The sequence below is a fragment of the Salmo salar genome, chromosome ssa10, assembly GCF_905237065.1.
Source record: "Salmo salar chromosome ssa10, Ssal_v3.1, whole genome shotgun sequence".
In the NCBI taxonomy this organism is placed as follows: Eukaryota; Metazoa; Chordata; class Actinopteri; order Salmoniformes; family Salmonidae; genus Salmo; species Salmo salar.
In genome coordinates this window covers 108,229,797-108,252,652 of record NC_059451.1, presented here as the reverse complement: position 1 = coordinate 108,252,652, position 22,856 = coordinate 108,229,797, and the positions used below count along the sequence as shown (strand labels likewise).

The following is a 22,856-nucleotide window of genomic DNA, read 5'->3' as shown; positions in this document are numbered from 1 at the left end:
TAAAATGAGAGTATGCATTTATCAATAGGAACACATTGATAAAACTCCTCTTCATCATTCTGGGAGAGCAGTGATGAACTGAACTTGTGCCAAGACATTACAGGACTCCAGCCTTCCAAGGCACACAGGACTACTTTCATCCCCAAACCTAATGATCCCAATTCATCTAGCACATAACTCTATAAGTACTGTACAGTGTGTGTGGTTACTGGCCTAATGGTGGCTTTATTGCCTTCATACAATACATGACTGTATCAGTGTATTCATCTTAGGGCAGAATGTTGGTGGTGGATTAGTATAATCAGGGGAAAAGATTTAGAACCTCTGTAGGATTCCCAATAGTGTATCTGTGCATCCCAGGTACATCACAGATCAGAGCCAATAGAGATGTCGAAGCATCAAACCTATAGGCCTACATTTCTGAGATACTACAAGGAAACTAGAGTTAGTTCTATAATAACAATGGCTGACAAAAGTAATTCATGCGAAAGCTGCTAGGTCATCACCACAGATAAGCAGTGAAAACACATTTCTGCCCTGAAACTGATAGCAACCACTTCCTCTCTGATGCACAGAGAAACATAATGTTGGCCCTGCAACCTGTTGCCACGGCACCTACGGACAGATTAAACCCGAGGCCCGTCTGTGTTGATGCATGTCCAGCAACTCCACATGCACTAACAGTCGACTACTCGAAGTAGCTACTTAAGGTTCGGATGGCAACCGACCTTTAAGGGCCTTTACACCTCACAATTAACTGCAACATTGGTGTGGATTAGGAAACATGCCATTGTACAGTCATAGCAAAGCCTGGTGTTGCCCTAACCAACATTGTGAATTTACATTATGCAAAATAATCTACTGTAAAAGTCAAGCCAATAGGGCACATGCTGCAGCATTAGCATTAAGACAGCCTAGTGTTCTAGTCCTATGATTAGCATGGTGTTGTTGTGTTGTCTAAAACTGGAGTGCCCCAAGGCCAAAGCAGTTCACTAAACTGAACTTGCTGGTGCCGTCGGTCTTTACATCACCAATATAGCGCAGCCTAAGGGGTAGAGCTAACATTCATCAACACATACGATCCCACGATAACCATGTAGCACCACATTTGACAGGGAGGATATCCTTCCTCAGCTTCACCTGCCACAAAACGGAAAGACAAATATGAATTCCACAGGGTGCCCACTGCATGAAAAGACACAGACATTTGTAGCCACAGGTAAGAGAAGAGATTTGGATTCATTATATTCCATATAGAGAGTAATAGTAATGGCGTATTTTTGTAGGCAAGAGACTGGGCCATGGCTTGTTGGCGAAAGCCTATGAGGAAATGCATGTTTTTTTGATAAATAACAAAAATAAGGTCTGTAGTAAACAGGCTTAGGAGACCTTATACGCTTTGTTCTATGAGAATCAGCTAACTTCACTTTTCTGAATTTTGAAGCATTTATAATCACATCAAGCACATAAAGGCTTCATAAAAGGCCATGTCAACGGACTAATATCTCATAGAACAAAATGTATAAGATCTAAACTGGTGTTAACCTCAGACTTTATTTTCGGCAATTATCCCAAAGCCCCATAAGAGTGGCTGAACTAACCAGAGAACTCATTTCCGTTTTTTTAGGACTACAAGCTGGCGAACTTGACAGTGTACACAAATGTCAATGCACATGAAGTCATTACTGTGTGTATAATGCCAAGTGAGCTATAACATTTAGATCACTTTAAGAGACTAGAGCAAGTTCAGTCAATTATATTCCAAATGACCACTAGAAAGACCAAAGACCACAAGCAAAACATTTAAAGATGGGCGTCTAGTTGAAGATGTGGAATTACGAGGGAACACAGCCTGTATTTATGCCCTGGGTCACAGTCAGGGTTAACGACAAACTTACAGGAGCTGTGTGGACTTGCAGACATCGTATCAGTCTAGCTCATCTCCTTAACATCAAAGATTCCTCATTCAAAAGAATCTGCCCACCTTCACAGAGGAGAACAGAGAGACTACTGCTTTGGCCTGTGGGGAAACGGAGTCAGGGAGATATTTGAGGAGAATAAGCCCACCTTCACAGAGGAGAACAGAGAGACTACTGCTTTGGCCTGTGGGGAAACGGAGTCAGGGAGATATTTGAGGAGAATAAGCCCACATTCAAGGGTAAACCCCCTGAATGAACAGATACAGCAGCTTGTTCATGTCATATTACTCAGTCATTTCTACAGGTTGCCTGACAGCTGGCAGGCTAATAGATAAAGAGGTGAGCCAGTAAAACTTCCGGTTATCAGGTTGTTTAGAGAAGTGCACACCACTTAAGTTCACCAAAACATGAGACGTTAACACCTTGCAGAGCTTAGGGAAACTTCAAATCACTTTAAAGGTTGGATAGTGAAGAGTACAAACAGGCTGTTGAAATCTCCTAGCGGGAATAGGTGAAGTGGCGGTGTGGAAGAGAGGGCAGAGGTCCAAAGCAGCAGGAAACCTGATAAAGGGTAAAAGGAGCTCAAAAACAGGACAACGGCTACAAAACAGCCAGGGACGGAGCCAAGGAACACAGCAGAACAATACCAAATAAGTAGTTACCTTCGTAACAAAAATGCCTTTTTTAATAAGATTGTTTTCATAAACTGAGTCAACTTATATAAAAAAAAAACAATACAACTAAAGTAGACAAGACCAGGCAACATTAGTATCAATGCATGGTCAGTTTTTACCACTGAAAAGACATCACAGAATAAGTGAGGTGTATAGTGATTATATGAAGATTATCTAGCTACGTTTCGCTGTACTGCTTTGCAATCCAGTTACTCCCAAGTTATAGTAGGCCTACAATAGAAAAGGTGTCAGTTATGTCAACATCTTACAGCATGTTCAAATTTCTCTTATTCGTTTTCGTAACGCACACCACTTGGAGAGATCTCAACTGCTTCAGTGACTGATTAAGAAATTAGGGATTGAATAGTCAACTCGTCCTTCCATCTGTATAATAGCCTTTCTGGATCAATTCCATAAAAACCAGGGAAAACCAAAAGGGAATTTAATTTCCTACATGCCAAGACCTAAACAGTGTTATAACTGAAACGCATACAAACAGGCTGCTTCCTCCTTTTGGACAGCAGGACTGTAAGCTTTTCATAGGAATCCTTTTCCAAATATTCTCAGGAATGTGAGTCAGGTTGCACATTGTGAGACTTAACAATTCAACGATAGTTGCACTACTACAACTGATATGCTGTTATAGCATAGGAGATGACCCACCAATGCAGTTCTGCGTAAGCCCACATAGGCTGCCATTTCACAGATATGTCACACACTCCGTGAGCACCTGTGTGAACACCAATCTTAGACCAAACTCAAATAAAATGATTACAGTCCCTTTACCCAGGCATAAACTGGCAATTGCAAAACCTGGTCCTAAATTGCATTGGAGGACGATCCCCCCTGCTTCTCAATATGTTACAACAGAAACCTGTGAACAGATCACACATGGGCCAGTGTCAGGAAGGTAGTCTAATAGATGCCCATCACCTTGAGTGAGGGGGACAAATAGATTGTCTCGATCACCTTTCTCCAACGCATGTATTCACTCATTCCTCAGATTTATTGTCAACTGTCTGGAGCCCTAACAAACACCTAGGGCCTTGAAAATTGCATTCTCACACAATCAATTATTGTTGATACTTGTTACACCAAGCTCTCAAAAGTGTCTGAGGAGAGCTGCTACTGTTTCCCGATGTTACAGTATCTAAACACAAAACCTATGATATCTTTCATATAATAGACTGACGTTTGTTATGAGGCAAAGACGTCATTATCCAAGGGTAGATTACCCATCATGTATTTGTTTTCTGCACATTAATGTTCCTGGCAGCCTGTTTGTTGAGCAAATATTAAAGTGGCACGAGCAGACGTGTCAGATGTAAGCTACCAAAACTGCCCACTTCGCAAGGGTGCTAAACAACTCCCAACAACTCCTCCACACAGAAATAAGAACACTCAAGTATAAACCAACATTGCTCTCTGTTTTAATAGGACTCTAAGTCTGCTGCAAAGTCAAGGGTCAGACTGGGGGGGGCAAGAAGTATTAGTGGAGACCAAGGAGGGGAGCTGCTTTACATCCATTCTCTCCATTCTAAAAAGCCACTTTAAAAAGGACCCGGACAATAACTCAACCTCTTTACCAGCTTTTTCATTTATGATAGCAACACGCTGACAGAAGCAGTCTCCAACCACCAGCTCAGAAAGAAATGACAGGCTGTGACATACACAGGTCTTATCCTCTCACTCGGAGACTGATAAGACTGCACAGCACATTGTCGTGTGTGAGTGCATTGTTTTTGACTTGGGGGCAGACATATGAGGCAGCTTCATCCCCTCCGAGGACCTGATGAGGCAACGCAGCTCCAAGAAGATCAGGCCCTGCCTTGAAAATAACAGGTTATCTTCTCCAGATGGCTGACAGTCACATGAATACCCACTGCATCAAATCTCTGCCCTTTGCATTGTATAAAGTCCCACTTTCTGAAGGAGACAGAAATACAGTACTGAGCCCAGCATACACGACTGATCATTATCGCAAGTTCGCACTTTGGCTCCATAAACGGTGGACTGCAAGCACATCTTAACCCCTCAATAAGTAAACATTATCAAGGAAATATTAATAATTGAGGCCTCCTGCTGAGGCTGGTTCCCCTGCATGTGCACCAATTCAGAAGATCTCCCATTCTGGTAAACCTGTTGTGACAGTCCTCCCCGGGGTAACCACATGAGTGACTGGAGATAAAAATCAAATTTTATTTGTCACATGCACCGAATAAAACAGGTATAGACCTTACCATGAAATGCTTACTTTCAAGCTCTTAACCGCTCTACGACAGCAGTTCCCAAACTTTGTCATTCAACCTCCAGCTGCGTACCCCCTCTAGCACCAGGGTCAGCACACTCACAATGATGGCAAAAAACATTTGAAAGCCTGACCCCCACACACACACACTAAACGATACATTTATTAAAAACATAAGAATGAGTGTGAGTTTGTCACTTCCCACGAGCTGGGTTGTGACAAAGAGCTCTTATAGGACCAGGGCACAAATATAATAATCAATAATTTTGCTCTTTATTTAGCCATCTTACATATAAACCCTTATTTGTTCAAAAATTGTGAATTACTCACCACAGGTTCATGAGCAGCGTGCTTGAAAGAATACACATAACTCCGCAATGTTGGGTTGTATTGGAGAGAGTCTCAGTCTTAAATCATTTTCCAGTCTGTGCCTGTATTTATTTTCATGCTAGTGAGGGCCGAGAATCCACGCTCACACAGGTACGCGGTTGCAAAGGGCATCAGTCTTTTAACAGCGCGATTTGCCAAGGTAAGAAACTCTGAGTGTAGCCCTATCCAGAAATCTGGCAGTGACTTCTGATTAAATGAAATTCACAGAATCGCTTCTTGCAATTTCGATGAGGCTCTCTTGTTCACTCCGGTGCTTTGCTATATCACATTTGACATTGTCCGTAAACTTGAATTAATTTGTACACAAAAAATAAATAACTCATACAATGATGGAAAGACCTGTGTGTTGTCCTTGTTAATGCAGACAGAAAAGAGCTCCAACTTTTTAATCATAGCCTCAATTTTGTCCTGCACATTGAATATAGTTGCAGAGAGTCCCTGTAATCCTAGATTCAGATCAGTCAGGCGAGGAAAAAACATCACCCAGATAGGCAGTCGGTTAAAATAAAAAGTTGAGGTAATTTGTACATGTACAGTGGCTTGTGAAAGTATTCACCCCCCTTGGAAATTTCCCTATTTTGTTGCCTTACAACCTGGAATAAAAATAGAATTTTTTTTGGGGGGGGGGTTGTATCATTTGATTTACATAACATGCCTACCACTTTCAAGATGCAAAATATTTTTTATTGTGAAACAAACAAGAAAGACAAAAACAAAGAACATTTGAGCGTGCATATCTATTGACCCCCCCCCCCCCAACGTCAATACTTTGTATAGCCACCTTTCTCAGCAATTACAGCTACAAGTCTCTTGGGGTATGTCGCTATAAGCTTGACACATCTAGCCACTGGGACTTTTACCCATTCTTCAAGGCAAAACTGCTCCAGCTCCTTCAAGTTGAATGGGTTCCGCTGGTGTACAGCAATCTTCAAGTCATACCACAGATTCTCAATCGGATTGAGGTCTAGGCTTTGACTACGCCATTCCAAGACATTTAAATGTTTTCCCTTAAACGACTCGAGTGTTGCTTTAGCAGTATGCTTAGGGTCATTGTCCTGCTGGAAGGTGAACCTCCGTCCTAGTCTCAAATCTCTGGAAGACTGAAACAGGTTTCCCTGAAGAATTTCCCTGTCTTCAGCGCAATCCATCATTCCTTCAATTCTGACCAGTTTCCCAGTCCCCGCCGATAAAAAACATCCCCACAGCATGATGCTGCCACCACACTTCACTGTGGGGATGAAGTTCTCAGGGTGATAAGGTGTTGGGTTTGCGCCAGACATAGCGTTTTCCTTGATGGCCAAAAAGCTCAATTTTAGTCTCACCTGACCAGAGTACCTTCTTCCATATGTTTGGGGAGTCTCCCACATGCCTTTTGGCGAACACCAAACGTGTTTGCTTATTTTTTTCTTTAAGCAATGTCTTGTTTCTGGCCACTCTTCAGTAAAGTCCAGCTCTGTGGAGTGTATGGCTTAAAGTGGTCCTATGGACAGATTCTTTTCCTCTCTGATTAATGCCCTAATTGCCAGGTCTGTGAGTTTTGGTGGGCGGCCCTGTTTTGGCAGGTTTGTTGTGGTGCCATATTCTTTCCATTTTGGAATAATGGATTTAATGGTGCTCCATGGGATGTTCAAAGTTTGGTATATTTCTTTATAACCCAACCCTGATGTGTACTTCTCCACAACTTTGTCCCTGACCCGTTTGGAGAGTTCCTTGGTCTTCATGGTGCCGTTTGCTTGATGGTGCCCCTTGCTTAGTGGTGTTGCAGACTCTGGGGCCTTTCAGAACAGATTTAGATATATACACACACTGAGATCATGTGACACTTAAATAAAATCCATCTGTCTGCAATCTAACTAATTATGTGACTTCTGAAGGTAATTGGTTGCACCAGATCTTATTTAGGGGCTTCATAGCAGTTTGACAAGTATTTTTTTTTTCATTTCACTTCACCAATTTGGACTATTTTGTATATGTCCGTTACATGAAATCCAAATAAAAATCTATTTAAATTACAGGTTGTAATGCAACAAAATAGGAAAAAACGCCAAGGGGGTGAATATTTTTTGCAAGGAACTGAAGGTAGGAGTACTTGGGGAGGGGGGACTAAAAGATGGCACCGTTGCGCCAATTTAACTTCAGAAAACTGTACTCTGCTCAGGATGTTCTAATACAAGGCTACAGTACACACAAAGGACAGTTACTCCCAGGACACTTAGAGTTTGAGATGAAGCAGATGAGCCAGCCATGGGGACACAGATCACTGTTCTGTCCCTTCAGACAGTTGAGGTAGAGGTTGTACTTAAAACAAAGCCAGAGAACATTTGAGTAATTTTCATCAATCCTTGGACCATCAGGAGTGTTCAGGCAATTAAATCTATGGGTCATTAGTGGCTTTAATGTGGCTGTAGGAAAGCATGAAACACTCTTGCATTGTCTGGAGGCAGGGAGGAACGTCACCTTTCTAACCTGATTGAGCTTCAGCCTAAAGGTCCCTCACTGGGCCACTGCTCGTCAGGTCAACTTCTCACCACTTTGATGAGGACACAGCTGAACAGGGGTCGATCACAACCATGCTGCGCCAGGGCAGGGCCAGGGGAGGAGGGGGCAATGGATTAGCTGAGTGGGCAGTTGAGATATCGTAATTTTGGAGAAATGTTCTAAATAACTGCATTGACTTGAGTCGGGGCCTGTGATCTGAAACCAGCAAACCTCCTCGGTTACAGAGAAACATACCACTGCTAGCTCAGGGACAGAACAGTACAATGCAAACAGAGGTTTTTGTAACCAGCTCATTTTTCATGTGTAGCGCAAACCTCACCAGATAAAAAAATATCCCTCATATCACTTTATCCAAGGTGACAAACATTCAGCTCAGTCATGCAGAAGCTCTGAAATGTCCTCAGAGGTCATTCATTCACCTGTACAACCCTACATGGATGTCACCTTACGAAAAAAGCCTAATCTTTATATATGCACAGGTAACACAGGGAAAACACATTCTGACCTCTTGAAGTCGTATAGAAAAATATCACAATTCTGCAGCTAAATATGTTCATTGTGGTTACCAAATACACCTCAATAATGCAGACTCAAATATTATATCCCAGGAAAACTGTTCTTTGCTTAGACAGAACAAAGTCCAGATCAGTCCTACGGGTGAAGGTGAACGGAGTGCAGATCAGTCCTACGGGTGAAGGTGAACGGAGTGCAGATCAGTCCTACGGGTGAAGGTGGCCCTAGCAACACTTTTATTAAAGCCTCAGAAAGCAGCTGAGTCATTGCACGAGCAGAGGAACAACATGCTGAGAGAGGGAGAGGACGAGAAAAAGAGACACCTGCTCTCACTGTTGTGCTGACTAAAGGTCTAGCACCAGACCAGAGGGCCAGAGCAGCGAGCAAGCTAGCTCACACAGGCAGAATACAATCCTGCTCCAACACAGGAAGTAGCAGCTAGAACTCATAGCTCCAAAACACACTACTACCTAAATGATTTATCTTTAAGTCTATATTGATGTCTGCCATTTAATGCATATTTCAAAACAAGCTGTTTTTGAGGTGAATCTCATGTCTACGATATCAGTGGCGATAAAAGGTGTTGGCACAGTTGGTGAGGATAGGAGACAAAGTGAATGTTGTAATTAATTCATAGCGGTAGAGAGATGACTGCTTCATTGAGGACAGAAAGCAAGAGCGCTGTACTCGTCATCAGCTGAAAACTCACGTCAGAGAAACACCATCCATCTATACTCATACTCTAGAATGGACAGACCTGTCAAGTGCTGTTAATCATTAAAACAAACCTTAATTAACACTTCCAGTAAAAAAAACAAATGTAACTGGTTCTGAAAAATCTAGACTCTTGTGTACCCAAAACAGTTCCATCCTTTTTGGAATTCACTGGGCCTCAGTGTGTCATAGTATCTATAGTGTAGGTTGTCAAAAAGGACTACAGACTGGAGGAGGCTGGCTCTGAAGGCCTGGTTACTGAGGGGGTTTTGATTTAGCTCCTCTCCACCTGGGGCAAGAGAGGCAGCTAGCTAAACAGCAGGCAGTGTGGATGACTCATCCAGACTCACACAACAGCCTGATGAGAGATTCACATAGTAAAATCTGCTGCTGTGCTGAGCCTTTCAATTAGCTTTACAGTGGGGCCCCTGGTCCAGACTGATCCACACTGACAACAGGGCCTGCGGCAGCCATTTTGCAGCCATAATGTGACTCACTGACAGGGCCTCCAGGAGTCTCTCCCAGTCAGAGCCAGGCGGTGACTCAGAGCTGACAGTGCTCACGTGTCAGATGGCATTCCAGCACGTCTGGTGTGAAGATAAAACTACCATAGGGAGGGGGCATGTCGAGCCGGGTACTGAATAACTCAAAATATGTTCCCCTTTTGTCTGCCAAGAGAGTGGACACAAACACGGTGACGCGACTCAGACACCAAGATCTGAGGGGAGGCTCTCTAAAGTATTGCTCATGCTGGCGACAACGGTAATGTAAGACCTGGAATCAGATCAGCACAGAGCGCATAGCAGCTAATCAGGGAGCCCTTTCACTCTCAGAGAAATGATTATACTTACTGTGCCTGAGACTATGCCAGGATGATGGCATTAGTCATCGCAGCTGAAGGGGAGGGAATGATGATCTCTCACACACACAAAGGGTCTGGCCTAACCCAGTTCATCTCTGAATGCTAAAATCACTGTCATCCATTAGTAACATGGGTTAAAGCACCACCCACAGGGCTGAGCGGCAAGGCAGTGAGTCGTCATGCCAAAGTTCCTGTGAAAATGCTTTAAGTCATCACTGAAAACAAAAAATAAGAACTCCAAAGAGTGAGCAGATGATTTAATGGTGTATCAACCAATTTTCTACACAGCAAAAAGGACAAAAACAGAGGGTAGAAAGGACAACGACAGAGAATCGTCCGTTTCAACTTTTATCATCGGTCTTGACAAAATTAGCAACAAAGCGCACACATTACATTGAGGTTTGTGAATCATCCCCAGGGTCCAAGTAAAACAGCTCTGACATTTAGTCAGGATGAACAAATGTCTTACAGACTCACCCAACCAAATCCATGACTATCATGGACCACCAGATAAGGCCTGGACACTGAGGACTGTGCAGAGTGAAAGACCATCTCAGGTTACTCTGTCAGACATTCCCACTTAACCTTTAGTTTCCCACCCACTTTTCCCGTTACAGCGTCAGGGCCTGTCATTGGTCAAACACATAACGCAGGAGGAAGTCCGGTAGAGTAATTTAATTGTACCACTACAACAATGTGTGTTGGTTAAGGGCATGTGAGCATTTCTACACCTGTTGTATTCGGCGCATGTGACAAATAAAATGTTATTTGATTTGAGTGTGTGTGTGTGTGTGTGTGTGTGTGTGTTACCTGGGTGGTGTCCCTCAGTCTCCTCCAACACCAGGCTGTTCATGCACTTGATCTCCCACTCCTGTACCTCTGTGCTCCACAGGGCTGGGAGCAGGACACAGTGCTGAGCACTGGAGGGGACAGAAAGGGCCTTACATTAGTACAGAAAAGGTTCTTAAATCATCTCCTCCTCATTCAACTTTGATCAGCCATCACATCAGTTTGAAGCAATACATGACAGTTGGCTTTATAGGTGGGAGAAGAAGAAAAACATGCGAAATTGAATTGCCCTTAAGACTCAATGGCAATAGTCAAACCTTTGATACAGCGCATTCGGAAAGTATTCAGACCCTTGATTTCGCTCACATTTTATTATGTTCCAGCCTTACTCTAAAATGAATCGGTTTTTTTTCTCAACAATCTACACACAATACCCCATAATGACAAAGCAAAAACAAAGTTTAAGAAATGTTTCCAAATTTATTTTTAAAAAGTATTGAGACCATTTACTCAGTACTTTTGACAGCGATTACAGCCGTGAGTCTTCTTGGGTAAGTCACAAGCTTGGCACACCTGTATTTGGGGAGCTTCTCCTATTCTTTTCTGTAGATCCTCAAGCTCTGTCAGGTTGGCTGGGGAGTATCACTGCACAGCTATTTTCAGGTCTCTCCAGAGATGTTTGATCAGGTTCAAGTCCAGGCTCTGGCTGGGCCACTCAAGGACATTCAAAGGCTTGTCCCGAAGCCACTCCTGCGTGTCTTGGCTGTGTGCGTAGGGTCATTGTCCTGTTGGGTCATTGTCCTGTGAACCTTCACCCCAGTCTGAGGTCCTGAGTGCTCTGGAGCAGGTTTTCATCAAGGATCTCTCTGTACTTTGCTCCGTTCATCTTTCCCTCGAACCTGACTAGTGTCCCAGTCCTTTCCACTGAAAAACATCCCCACAGCATGATGCTGCCACCACCATGCTCCACAGTAGGGATGGTGCCAGGTTTCTTCCAGACGTGACATTTGGCATTCAGGCCAAAAAGAGTTCAATCTTGATTTCTTCAGACCAGAGAATCTTGTTTCTCATGGTCAGAGTCCTTAAGGTGCCTTTTGGCAAACTCCAAGTGGGCTGTCATGTGCCTTTAACTGAGGAGTGGTTTCTGTCTGGCCACTCTACCATACAGGCCTGATTGGTGGAGTGCTGCAGAGAAGGTTGTCCTTCTGGAAGGTTATCCCATCTCCACAGAGGAACTCTAGCGCTCTGTCACAGTGACCATCGGGTTCATGGTCACCTCCCTGACCTTGGCCCTACTCCCCCGATTGCTGAGTTTGGCCAGGCGGCCAGCTCTAGGAAGAGTCTTGATGGTTCCAAACTTCTTCCAGTTAAGAATGGAGGCCATTGTATTATTGTGGACCTTCAATGATGCAGACATTTTTTGGTACCCTTCCCCAGATCTGTGCCTCGACAGAATCCTGTCTTCGAGCTCTACGGACAATTCCTTCGACCTCATGGCTTTGTTTTTGCTCTGACATGCACTGTCAACTGTGGGAGCTTATATAAACAGGTGTGTTCCTTTCCAAATCTTGTCCAATCAATTGAATTTACCACAGGTGGACTCCAATCAAGTTGTAGAAACATCTTAAGGATGATCAATGGAAACAGGTTGCACCTGTGCTCAATTTCGAGTCTCATAGCAAAGGGTCTGAACACTTACGTGTATAAGGTATCCGTTTTTAAAAATAAATAAATTTGCAAACATCTGTTTTCGCTTTGTCATTATGGGGAATTGTGGGTAGATTGATCAGGAAAAACATTTATTCAATCCATTTTAGAAAAAGGCTGTAACATAACAAAATGTGGAAAAAGGGAAAGGGTCGGAATACTTTCCGAATGCACTGTATATCATGGTTACAAAAGCATCCAGTTAAAAAGCCCTTGGAGCTGGGACACAGCTTGTCCCTATGCTTCACATCACGCTGGCTCTTACATAAAGCACCGTGAAAAAGTGGCCACATTGATGTGGGCTTGTCAGTGAAAGGTAGCAAACAAATGAGCTGTCAACTCCTCAGGCAGAGGGACGTGTCAATAGGCCTGAATGGAGATAAGGGGGGAAGGGGTGGGCAGTGATGGACAGAAACCAATAGATTAAATGGATGAAAGAAAGTCCTTCATTAATCAGATGATTGTCTATTGGCGTTTCACTTGTCCACCTACTCCACTCTGTATTAAAACAGATAGGAGAGCCTGACCATGGCCAAGGATTTTGAGTTAAAGCCAGGGTTAAATCAGGTCTCCTGAAAATATTATATTCTCAATGGGGTGATAGAGGATGTTTTTATGCTGTATCCTAACCGGCTGACTGCTCATAGCCTAATTCCTCTGTATAGATGACTCTCTGACCCTATACTTTTCTGCTTCCCCTCCCCCCACTCTCACGGACCAGAAAGGCTGTGGTTTCAGGGAGCTTGTTTCTTCCTTTCGTAAGAGGATCCTGGTTCGAGACAGAGAAACCACTTAGCCATGACCTCACTGGGCTGGCACACAGATGCCAATCTAGAAACAAGAGCCCTTCAATGTGGCATGTGGCTCGGTGCCTGCCGTCACAAAGGCAAAATATTCAAATGTGAACACCACAAATGAATGACTTGTTTTGCAGGGAACATCCTCAAAGAAACTGAAGTTATTTCATAACTAATCTCAAATAATATCCAAATTGTATATTGCTTTGTAAAGTAATGCTTCTAATAGAAAGGCAAGTTAAATATACTAGTCGAGTCCTACAACAATCCCAAGTTGGGCAAAATCAATAAAACATCCAATAGGTCCCTAAAATGCCATCTAAATCCTACAAGGACACCAACAAAACATTAGCAAGGCACCGTTGCTATAACGACTCCCCAACCCAATAAAACAAAGCCTGGAAATCAAAGAGCTCTTAAACTCCATTGATTAACATGCTCAAGGGACTCAATGCTGTTCATCCCACAGTAACAAGAGGCTAATCCACAGTTCTTTGGCCAAAGTAAACATTGTAGAGAGAAATATTTCTTCAAAAGAGAGGCAGGCAAGAGAATGATTAAAAGGATTTGGTTAAGATATTAAAACAAATACGATAACTGCTTCACATCATGAACTGGCCAGCCACTGTTATATACACACAAAACCAGTGCCCTTGCCATGTTTCCATAGGGACCGCTAGACGTCAACAAAATATGTTGAACTACTGACGCTATATTGACTGATTTGTATGAGACAAGTCTATTTAAGAGATGCTTGTATTGAAAATAGGAACTAAAATGGCTGTCCACTAAAATAAAATGTATATAATGGTTCCTATGATGATTTAAACTACTGTGTGGGCCCAAGTCTCTGTTTTTGAATAAGGATGACGTAGCACTCACACATCCACAGGTACCCTTAGCAGCAGGGGTAGCACGGCAGCCTCGTCAGTCAGGTTCATTAGCCGAGACTCCAGCAGCTGAATGATGGTGAGACCAGTACGGAACACAGCAGAGAGGCCTGGACACAAAGTAACATGAACCAGAAATACAGCTGGCAAAACAGCACAAACAGATCTGGGACCATTTAGTCAATGACCGTCAGTATAATAAAAACTCTAGATAGTGAGATAAATCAAACCTTTAACTTTTTGTTGACAAGATTAGCAAAAAACAAAACACTGAGCCGTCATATTCATGTATAACAGACAAAATAATGAAAGAGTCGCTGTAGTTTTGAGTTCCGCAAAGGGAATGTGGAAGAGTTGAAAACATTTTTGGACAAGCCACCTTGTATCAACAACCTGGATGGTAAATTGCTGAAGACGGTAGCGGAATACATTGCGAATCTGGTTTGCCACATCTTTTTTACATTTTTTTTTACATTTAAGTCATTTAGCAGACGCTCTTACCCAGAGCGACTTACATCTTCAATTTAAGCCTAGAAGATGGTGTGCGCCCTCAGGCCTTGAGCGAGGCAAAGGTAATACCGCTGCCCAAGAGTAGCAGAGAACCCTTTAAAAAAGGTTCAAACACCCTGTTACCAGTGCTTAGCAAACTTGACCAAATAAAAGTTATTTTACAGAAAACAAATTAACAGACCTTCAGCATGCTTATGGGGAAGGGGACTGAACATGCTTGGCACTGATGACTGATGATTTGCTGAAAGAAATTGATAGTAAAAAGATTGAGGGAGCTGTTTAGTAAGACTTCAGTGCAGCTTTTGATGTCATTGATCATAACCTGTTGCTGAAAAGTTAGGCATTATGGATTTACATCCTCTGCCTTAAGGGTTGAGAGTTACCCATCTAATAGAACAGAGGGTTTTCTTTAATGGACGCATCTCAAATGCAAATTCGGTTGAGTGTGGTGTACCGCAGGGCAGCCGGCTTGGGCCATTATTGTTCTGTTTTTACTAATGATCTTCCACTGACCTTGACTAAAGCCTGTGTGTCTATGTATGCTGACGACTCAACAGTATACACGTTGGCTACGAATGTAAAATAAATGACACTAACAGAGCTCCAGTCAGTTTTAGAACGGTAACAAGCAATAGTCTGGTGCTAAATAATCACAAAAACGAATAGCATCGTTATTGGGACAAATCATGCGCTCAACACAAAAATCTCATTAAAATCTATTATTGAATAATGTGGCAATTGAGCAAGTTGAGGAGACTAAACTGCTGGGTGTAACCCTAGATAGCAAGCTGTCATGGACAAAACATATACACCTAACGGTTGTTCAAATGGAAAAGGTCTGTTCATGATAAGGCGTCGCTCTGCTTTCTTGACAGCTCAGTGGACCAGACAGGTCCTAATTTTGTCACACCTGGACTATAGCCCAGTTGTGTAGGTCATGTGCGATAAAGGGGGACATAGGTCAATTGTAGTTGGTCCAGAATAGAGCAGCACTTAGATGTACACGGAGGGCAAATGTTAGTAACATTCATGTCAATCTCTCCTGGCTCAAAGTTGACGAAAGATTGATTGCTATTGGTCTTTGTGCGAGGTGTTGATGGTACCGAACGGTCTGTTCAAGCAGTTGGCACACAGTTCAGATACTCATTGGTACAACACAAGACATGCAAGCAGAGTTCTGTTCACAGTCCCCAGGTCCAGACCAGAAGCTGGGAAACGCACAGTATTAAAAAGAGCCATGACTACATGGAACTCTGCCACCCCAGGTAACTCAAGCTAGCAATAAAACCAGATTCAAAAACCAGATAAAAAGAACACCTTACAGCACAACAGGGACTGTGAAGAGACACATCCATTTTTATATATGCTGTATTGCAATTTGCACTGTATAAAATATTATATTATGTAGGTGGGTGGCCTTGCTCTAAGCTTGTGCAAGCCAGAACAGCTCATAGCCATTCTCCTGAATCTGAAGTGTGAGGCAGAGGCGAAAAGGTAGGGTGAAAAATGATAACAATAATGTACATAATGACAAAGTGTTTACAGAATCCAAAAGTCTGTACCGCCCTGTTAGTATTACCATGCAACATGATGAGGTCCCATACAGCCAGCACAGAGTCCCAGCAGGGCAGGGAGGTGAACAGGGTTAGGAACCAAGGCATAACAAAATGGATGGACGAAACCCTTACATCCTCCTAAAAGAAAAGAAAGAAGAGAATTTAGGAACAGAAAGTTGCATATGGAAAATTGACTGAGTTCCATAATAAAATAAACTTTTAAGCAGAGCTCTATCAAGAGTCAGTGGTAAAATGCTGGTCTTGGTACTTCAAATAAGGCATCAGAAACATTCACTCGAGTGCATTTAAGCCGCTGTGGTGCGCAGGCCGCCGGCACTGAATGGGCAGCTTTTCTCTGAGACGTGCTGAGTCATCACCGAGAAATAGAAAATCTCTCAAGAGACAGTCAAGCAGCAGAGAGGTTTATTCTCTCATTTAAAAGGGGCCTAAGGCTGCAGGTAAAGAGAGAGGGTGGTGGGACTTAAGAGAGCTGAGAGCAATGAGATGGGCCAAGCTGGTGAAGGAACTTCCATATTTCACTCACAGACCAAGATTTCATTACTTAGCTAAAACTGTGCTGAGGGGTAGCTGCTTTCAGAGACATCATAGCCACACAGCTTCCCCCTTCTGACAAAGCAGGAGGCATCTGTAAGCAAAGAGCTTTTACTGCTGTCATTTCCAGGATAAAGCTGTGTGACACCAACATGGCCAACCCTCTTTCCGTACATGAGCTCAGACTGTTACTGGGAAGCAGCTGCGAATCTAGTGGTAAAACCCAGTCCCTGAGGATAATGTGCTGCAGTGATGATGATGGTCTCTGTGGGAAAGCCATGGGATTTTAGAGAGGAATGCACAGTGGAAGAGTGATGAGAAGAGCCCTACATTTGAGGCATGTTCAGTGACCAAGCAGATTCCCCTCCAGATATCCCTGGATAACAGTTTTTTTTTAAGTCCTCTCAGTATGAGATTTGTGCCTAAGAGCTACTACAAGTTGTACGCAGAGAGCTGGGTCCTCACACTTACTATGTGCTTGGAGAGCTGAGGTTTCCTGTGCTTGAAGAACTGGTGAAACACCATCGCTTGATGCTGGATCCTAACATTAGAAAGCAAAGACCAGTTAAATACAGTACTTCAGCAAGTATGCTGCTTCATGTCATTAATAAAATAATCATAATGTGACACGCATTGAAAGGACATTCTCACTTCTCCCCGGAGAGGTCAAACAGCTCTGACAGATATTTAGGCTTCTCTAGAAGAACTCCCAAGGCCCAGAAGGCCTCCTCTTCACTTAGGTGCATAAGAAGCACTGCAGCGATGTATGACATTCCTGATAAAGATATGAACAGTCAATAATAAGGCGCTACTAATATGGATAAAATAAGGGGACACACACACACCAATGTCAACCATGCAGATAATTTTTAAACACATTCTGTATTATTATTTAGATGCACTATTGTAAAGTGGTTGTTCCACTGGATATTATAGGTGAATGCACCAATTTGTAAGTCGCTCTGGATAAGAGCGTCTGCTAAATGACTAAAATGTAAAATGTAAATTATTGGAAATGTTTGTGTGATTAGCTTGGCAGCATGGTGCTGTACCAGCTCAATGTCTACTTAGACTCTTCTGCCCCCAAGTGGCTGAAGTATGGAACTTAAAATGTTACTACCAACTGCATGGTAGGTGAATTGTTTTTGGATGTCATGAAAGAACATTAACAAGGAATATTGTCCTTGGAAACTAATTCAAATGGATTTGTTTAATGACAAAACTACAGTTATTGCATACATATATCTGTGCCTCCATCAAACAGCCCCAGCAATATTTAAACAACATCGTTCCAAATTGGTGCTTACGTGCATACATGATTGCAAACAGTCAGCTCCCCTTACTGTACCTTGGCTATACCCAATCTTAGGGTTGTACTTTGCGTAGGCGATGAGGACTCGGAAGAGCTTGGCTTGGCCTTCTATTGCCTCAGGACTCTCGCCCATCAGGGTGCGATGGGTTGGGAAGGATCTCTCTGTACAAAGATAAGATAAGAGTCAAATGCAATCAGCCATTCATATCCCAGATGTGCAAAGAAAACATACTGTCAGTACAGAGAAAAGGGGGTCTACAGAATATCCCATAACTCACGCAGATCCAGAGCGATCTGACGAAAGATGGTGACATCTGCACTGGAGTAGGCCGAGTCCGGGGGACAGCGGGAGGGAAGTTGGTTGGACCCCAGGTCATTCTCTGTGTCATTCAAAGTAGCTATGGCTGAGATGATGCCGTATTCACTAACTCCCAGGTCAACCAGGGGCCCTCGGATCTCATCCAAACATTTCTGTCATTGAGTGAATACACAACTAAATAAAACAATTGGCCAATGTCTATTAAATGTGTCACTGTAGAAGTAGGCTATGGAGGAGGAAAATTGTTTTGCTTTTCAATAATGCAAGAGCCAGTCTAGAGTATACTTTTGAAAATGATATGTACAGTGGTTATGGGACTGCACCTGATAGTTAAAAGCACTGGATTCTCTTAGTTTGTCGATGTTGAGAAGGCACTTCCACACTCGCCCTCTTAAAGCTGGAGGGATTCCCATTCTCATAAACCGTTCAATCTGAAAAGGGAAAGAAATGTGGCCAATGTCCTACAAAATATGTTTAAAAATAGTGTGATTAACTGAAATGTTCCAGGTCTGTTGTAAGATAAACTTTCACTGTGTCATGTGACCACTTGAAGGTGCACAATTTAAAACAAGAAAATAATGCATAGGCTGTTTGGCAAACAACTGCCTAAGGAAGGTCTAATCTAAACATAGCCTATTAATTTAATATGTTGCATATGGTGTTCTATAACACATTCAGTAGGACAACATACCTGGCTTCTGCAGATGAAACTGGATCCATTCCAGTAACTAAGAAGCTCACACAATTCCTTCACCCTACGGGTGTTGAGTTGGGGGTAACTGGGGGAGAAACAGTCAGTTAAAAGAAACAATTCTTCTCTTCTTTGAATGCGCATGTCCAATCCAGTCTAGCTATTGAAAATTCTAGGCGGAGTCTGCCTTCTCCCTACAGTTCTCAGCCATTAACTTTGCCCACAAACTACAATCCCGATGCTGTGTTTTAACTTTTAGAAACGTCAATAAAAACCGCTTTCGATGCGTCTTTCGAAGCACATAGCCCGTAAATTAAAATACACCTAAAGGCTTTACATGGTCATTCTGACGTGACCTCTGTAGAAGTCAGGGATTTATACTTCTTGCGCCAGAAGCGCAGAGCTGTTGTGAAGGAATTTGTCAAGGAAGTGAGTTTGTTGATACAGGACCTCTCAATCTCACTGGAATAAAGACCTCCATTCCTGTCATTATTGATATAGATTGTGATATCTCATCTCAAAATAGAGCTACTTAATGTTAGATCCCTCACTTCCAAGGCAGTTATAGTCAATGAACTAATCACAATTTTGATGTGATAATCCTGCAAAGGCGGAGGAGTTGCTTACACTTACGATAGCAAATTTCAATTTACAAAAAAATAAAAATGACTGTTTTCGTATTTTGAGCTTCTAGTCACGAAATCTATGCAGCTTACTCAATCACTTTTTATAGCTACTGCTTACAGGCCTCCTGGGCCATATACAGCGTTCCTCACTGAGTTCCTTGAATTCTTATCGGACCTTGTAGTCATGGCAGATAATATTCTAATTTTTGGTGACTTTAATATTCACATGGAAAAGTCCACAGACCCACTCCAAAAGGCTTTCGGAGCCATCATCGACTCTGGGTTTTGTCCAACATGTCTCCGGACCTACCTCACTGCAACAGTCATACTCTGGACCTTGTTTTGTCCAGAGGAATAAACATTGTGGATCTTAATGTTTTTCCTCATAATCCTGGACTATTGGACCACCATTTTATTACGTTTGCAATCGCAACAAATAATCTGTTTAGACGCGAACCAAGGATCATCAAAAGCCATGCTATAAATTCTCAGACAACCCAAAGATTCCTAGATTCCCTTCCAGACTCCCTCCACCTACCCAAGGACGTCAGAGGACAAAAACCGGTTAACCACCTAACTAAGGAACTAAATTGAACCTTGTGTAATACCCAAGATCAGTGGTTCCCAAACTCTTTATAGTCCCGTACCCCTTCAAACATTCAACCTCCAGCTGCATACTCCCTTTAGCACCAGGGGTAGAGCACTCTCAAATGTTGTTTTTTGCCATCATTGCCTGCCACACACACGCAATACAATTATTAAACATAAGAATGAGTGTTTGTTACAACCCGGCTCGTGGGAAGTGACAAAGAGCTCTTAGAGACCAGGGCACAAATAATAATCAATTTTGCTCTTTATTTAACCATCTTAAATATAAAACTGTATTTGTTCATCCAATTGTGAATACCTCACCACAGGTTAATGAGAAGGGTGTGCTTGAAAGGATGCACATAACTCTGCAATGTTGGGTTGTATTGGAGAGAGTCTCAAGCTTAAATAATTTTCCACACAGTCTGTGCCTGTATTTAGTTTTCATGCTAGTGAGGGCCGAGAATCCACTTTCACATAGGTACGTGGTTGCAAAGGGCATTAGCGTCCTAACAGCGCGATTTGCCAAGGCAGGATACTCTGAGCGCAGTCCAATCCAGAAATCTGTCAGTGGCTTCTGATTAAATTCAATTTTCACAGAACCGCTTGTATTACTTGTATTACATATTACTCCAGTGCTAGCCTCTACACTGGCTTCCTGTTAAGGTTAGGGCAGATTAAGGTTTTACTGCTAACCTACAAAGCATTACATGGACTTGCTCCTACCGATCTCGCCGATTTGGTCCTACAATACATACCTACACGTACACTACGGTCCCAAGACCCAGGCCTCCTTATTGTCCCTAGAATTTCTAAGCAAACAGCTGGAGGCAGGGCTTTCTCCTATAGAGCTCCATTTTTATGGAATGGTCTGCCTATCCATGTGAGAGACGCAGACTCGGTCTTGACCTTTAAGTCTTTATTAAAGACTCATCTCTTCAGTAGGTCCTATGATTGAGTGTATTCTGGCCCAGGGGCGTGAGGGTGAACGGGAAGGCACCGGAGCGACGAACCATCCTTGCTGTCTCTGCCTGGCCGGTTCCCCTCTCTCCCCCGGGATTCTCTGCCTCCCCTCTCGGAGAAACCTGAGCCCTGGGACCTTGCCTCAGGACTACCTGGCCTGACGTCTCCTTGCTGTCCCCAGTCCACCTGGTCGTGCTGCTGGTCCAGTTTCAACTTTTTTGCCTGCAGCTATGGAACCCTGACCTGTTCACCGGCCGTGCTACCTTGTCCGGGACCTGCTGTTTTCGACTCTCTCTCTCTACCGCACCTGCTGTCTCGAACTCTGAATGATCGGCTATGAAAAGCAAACTGACATTTCCTCCCGAGGTGCTGACCTGTTGCACCCTCTACAACCACTGTGATGATTATTATTATTATTTGACCCTGCTGGTCATCTATGAACATCTTGGCCATGTACTGTTATAATCTCAACCCGGCACAGCCAGAAGAGGACTGGCCACCCCTCAGAGCCTGGTTCCTCTCTAGGTTTCTTCCTAGGTTCCTACCTTTCAAGAGCGTTTTTCCCTATCCAACATGCTTCTGCATTGGTTGCTGTTTGTGGTTTTAGGCTGGGTTTCTGTATAGGACTTTGTGACATCAGCTGATGTGAAAAGGGCTTCATAAATAAATGTGATTTGATTTACCCTATCAAGGTGTGTATTAATAAACTTTTTTTAAATTATTTCTCGCTGATATGAAAGATAAGGTTCTTATGTTTCCTAAACCATACTGCAAGTGATGCAAGTCAATGTTCAGAACGAGCATCGGAGATCTTAAAACTCCCCTTACAGAATACGCCTTTGAACAATGGAACAATGGAACTGAGGGTCGTGATCAAGGGCAACATCCAGTCTTGTCCAACAAAAACAGGCTAGAAAACATTGTTGATAAACCTACATCCAATCTTAAACCTTGATTGTCATTAATGAAATGCAACTGAATGTAAATAATCCTACCTGTAATCGTGACATCGGTGTTGACGTTTTTGGTCCTTTCTTTTAGTTTGGGCAAACCCGAATTCGTCAAACCCCAAACTCTCAGTAGCGCGTCTTTTAATTGGGAATGTGCTGCTTCTTCTTCTACCCATTCTAAATTAGTTACTTTGAAACTGTTTCAAGGACTGTGCATGAAATGTTATGCGGTTCGCTACTTTGTTTCTCTGGAACACTGTCAACGTTCAAACACCGCGCCCGTTATTTCGGTTTACGTCATTCACTACTGACAAATGAAAGTGGGGTGTATTCAAGATCCACAACTGCTTCAAAAGTTCTGATATGTGGCCTACTGAGCAACGTTTTCTCCGAATTAAGCCAATATCTGATGAATTTTGATGATTTGTTAGAATTAAAACATTGTATCTATACCATCAAATAAATTGAGCCTTTGTATCTTGTAGCAAACAGTGGCGGTGCAATGACCCTTGTGTAAAAGGTGGCGTTCTTGAATGCCCCCTTATGGCCTTTGACAGTCCAAGGTGTTGTGAATTGTAATCAAGGGTGGGAAAATTTCCAGCAGTATAAAAGCCAGACTTTTCCTTTCGTTTAGGGAAGATGTGACCATCTTCCTGGCATGTGTAGTAATGCATGGCTCAAAGCTGAGGAATTATTATTATTATTATTATTATTATTATTATTATTATTATGATTATGATTATTATTATTATTATAATAATAATATATATATATATATATATATATT

General features: G+C 42.7%; 1 protein-coding gene across 3 annotated transcripts in view; it reads right to left on the bottom strand.

Moving 5' to 3' along the window:
- Nucleotides 1-22,600, bottom strand: part of si:ch211-266k8.4 (carabin) — a 48,576-nt gene extending 25,976 nt beyond the window's left edge. Inside the window, exons 1-11 of one of the 3 annotated variants that reach the window (XM_045688369.1) lie at nucleotides 22,115-22,600; nucleotides 18,943-19,030; nucleotides 18,575-18,682; nucleotides 18,211-18,403; nucleotides 17,969-18,094; nucleotides 17,272-17,395; nucleotides 17,092-17,161; nucleotides 16,092-16,206; nucleotides 14,694-14,753; nucleotides 13,995-14,112; nucleotides 10,630-10,739 (exon numbers count right to left, since the gene is read on the bottom strand). In XM_045688369.1, the coding sequence (XP_045544325.1) occupies nucleotides 10,630-10,739; nucleotides 13,995-14,112; nucleotides 14,694-14,753; nucleotides 16,092-16,206; nucleotides 17,092-17,161; nucleotides 17,272-17,395; nucleotides 17,969-18,094; nucleotides 18,211-18,403; nucleotides 18,575-18,682; nucleotides 18,943-19,030; nucleotides 22,115-22,245 (1,243 nt within the window). In that variant the 5' untranslated portion in view covers nucleotides 22,246-22,600. The remainder of the gene's footprint in view (nucleotides 1-10,629; nucleotides 10,740-13,994; nucleotides 14,113-14,693; nucleotides 14,754-16,091; nucleotides 16,207-17,091; nucleotides 17,162-17,271; nucleotides 17,396-17,968; nucleotides 18,095-18,210; nucleotides 18,404-18,574; nucleotides 18,683-18,942; nucleotides 19,031-22,114) is intronic. The other 2 variants (XM_045688368.1, XM_014125441.2) reach the window with 2 other exon arrangements.
- Between the last annotated feature and the right edge of the window lie 256 nt (nucleotides 22,601-22,856).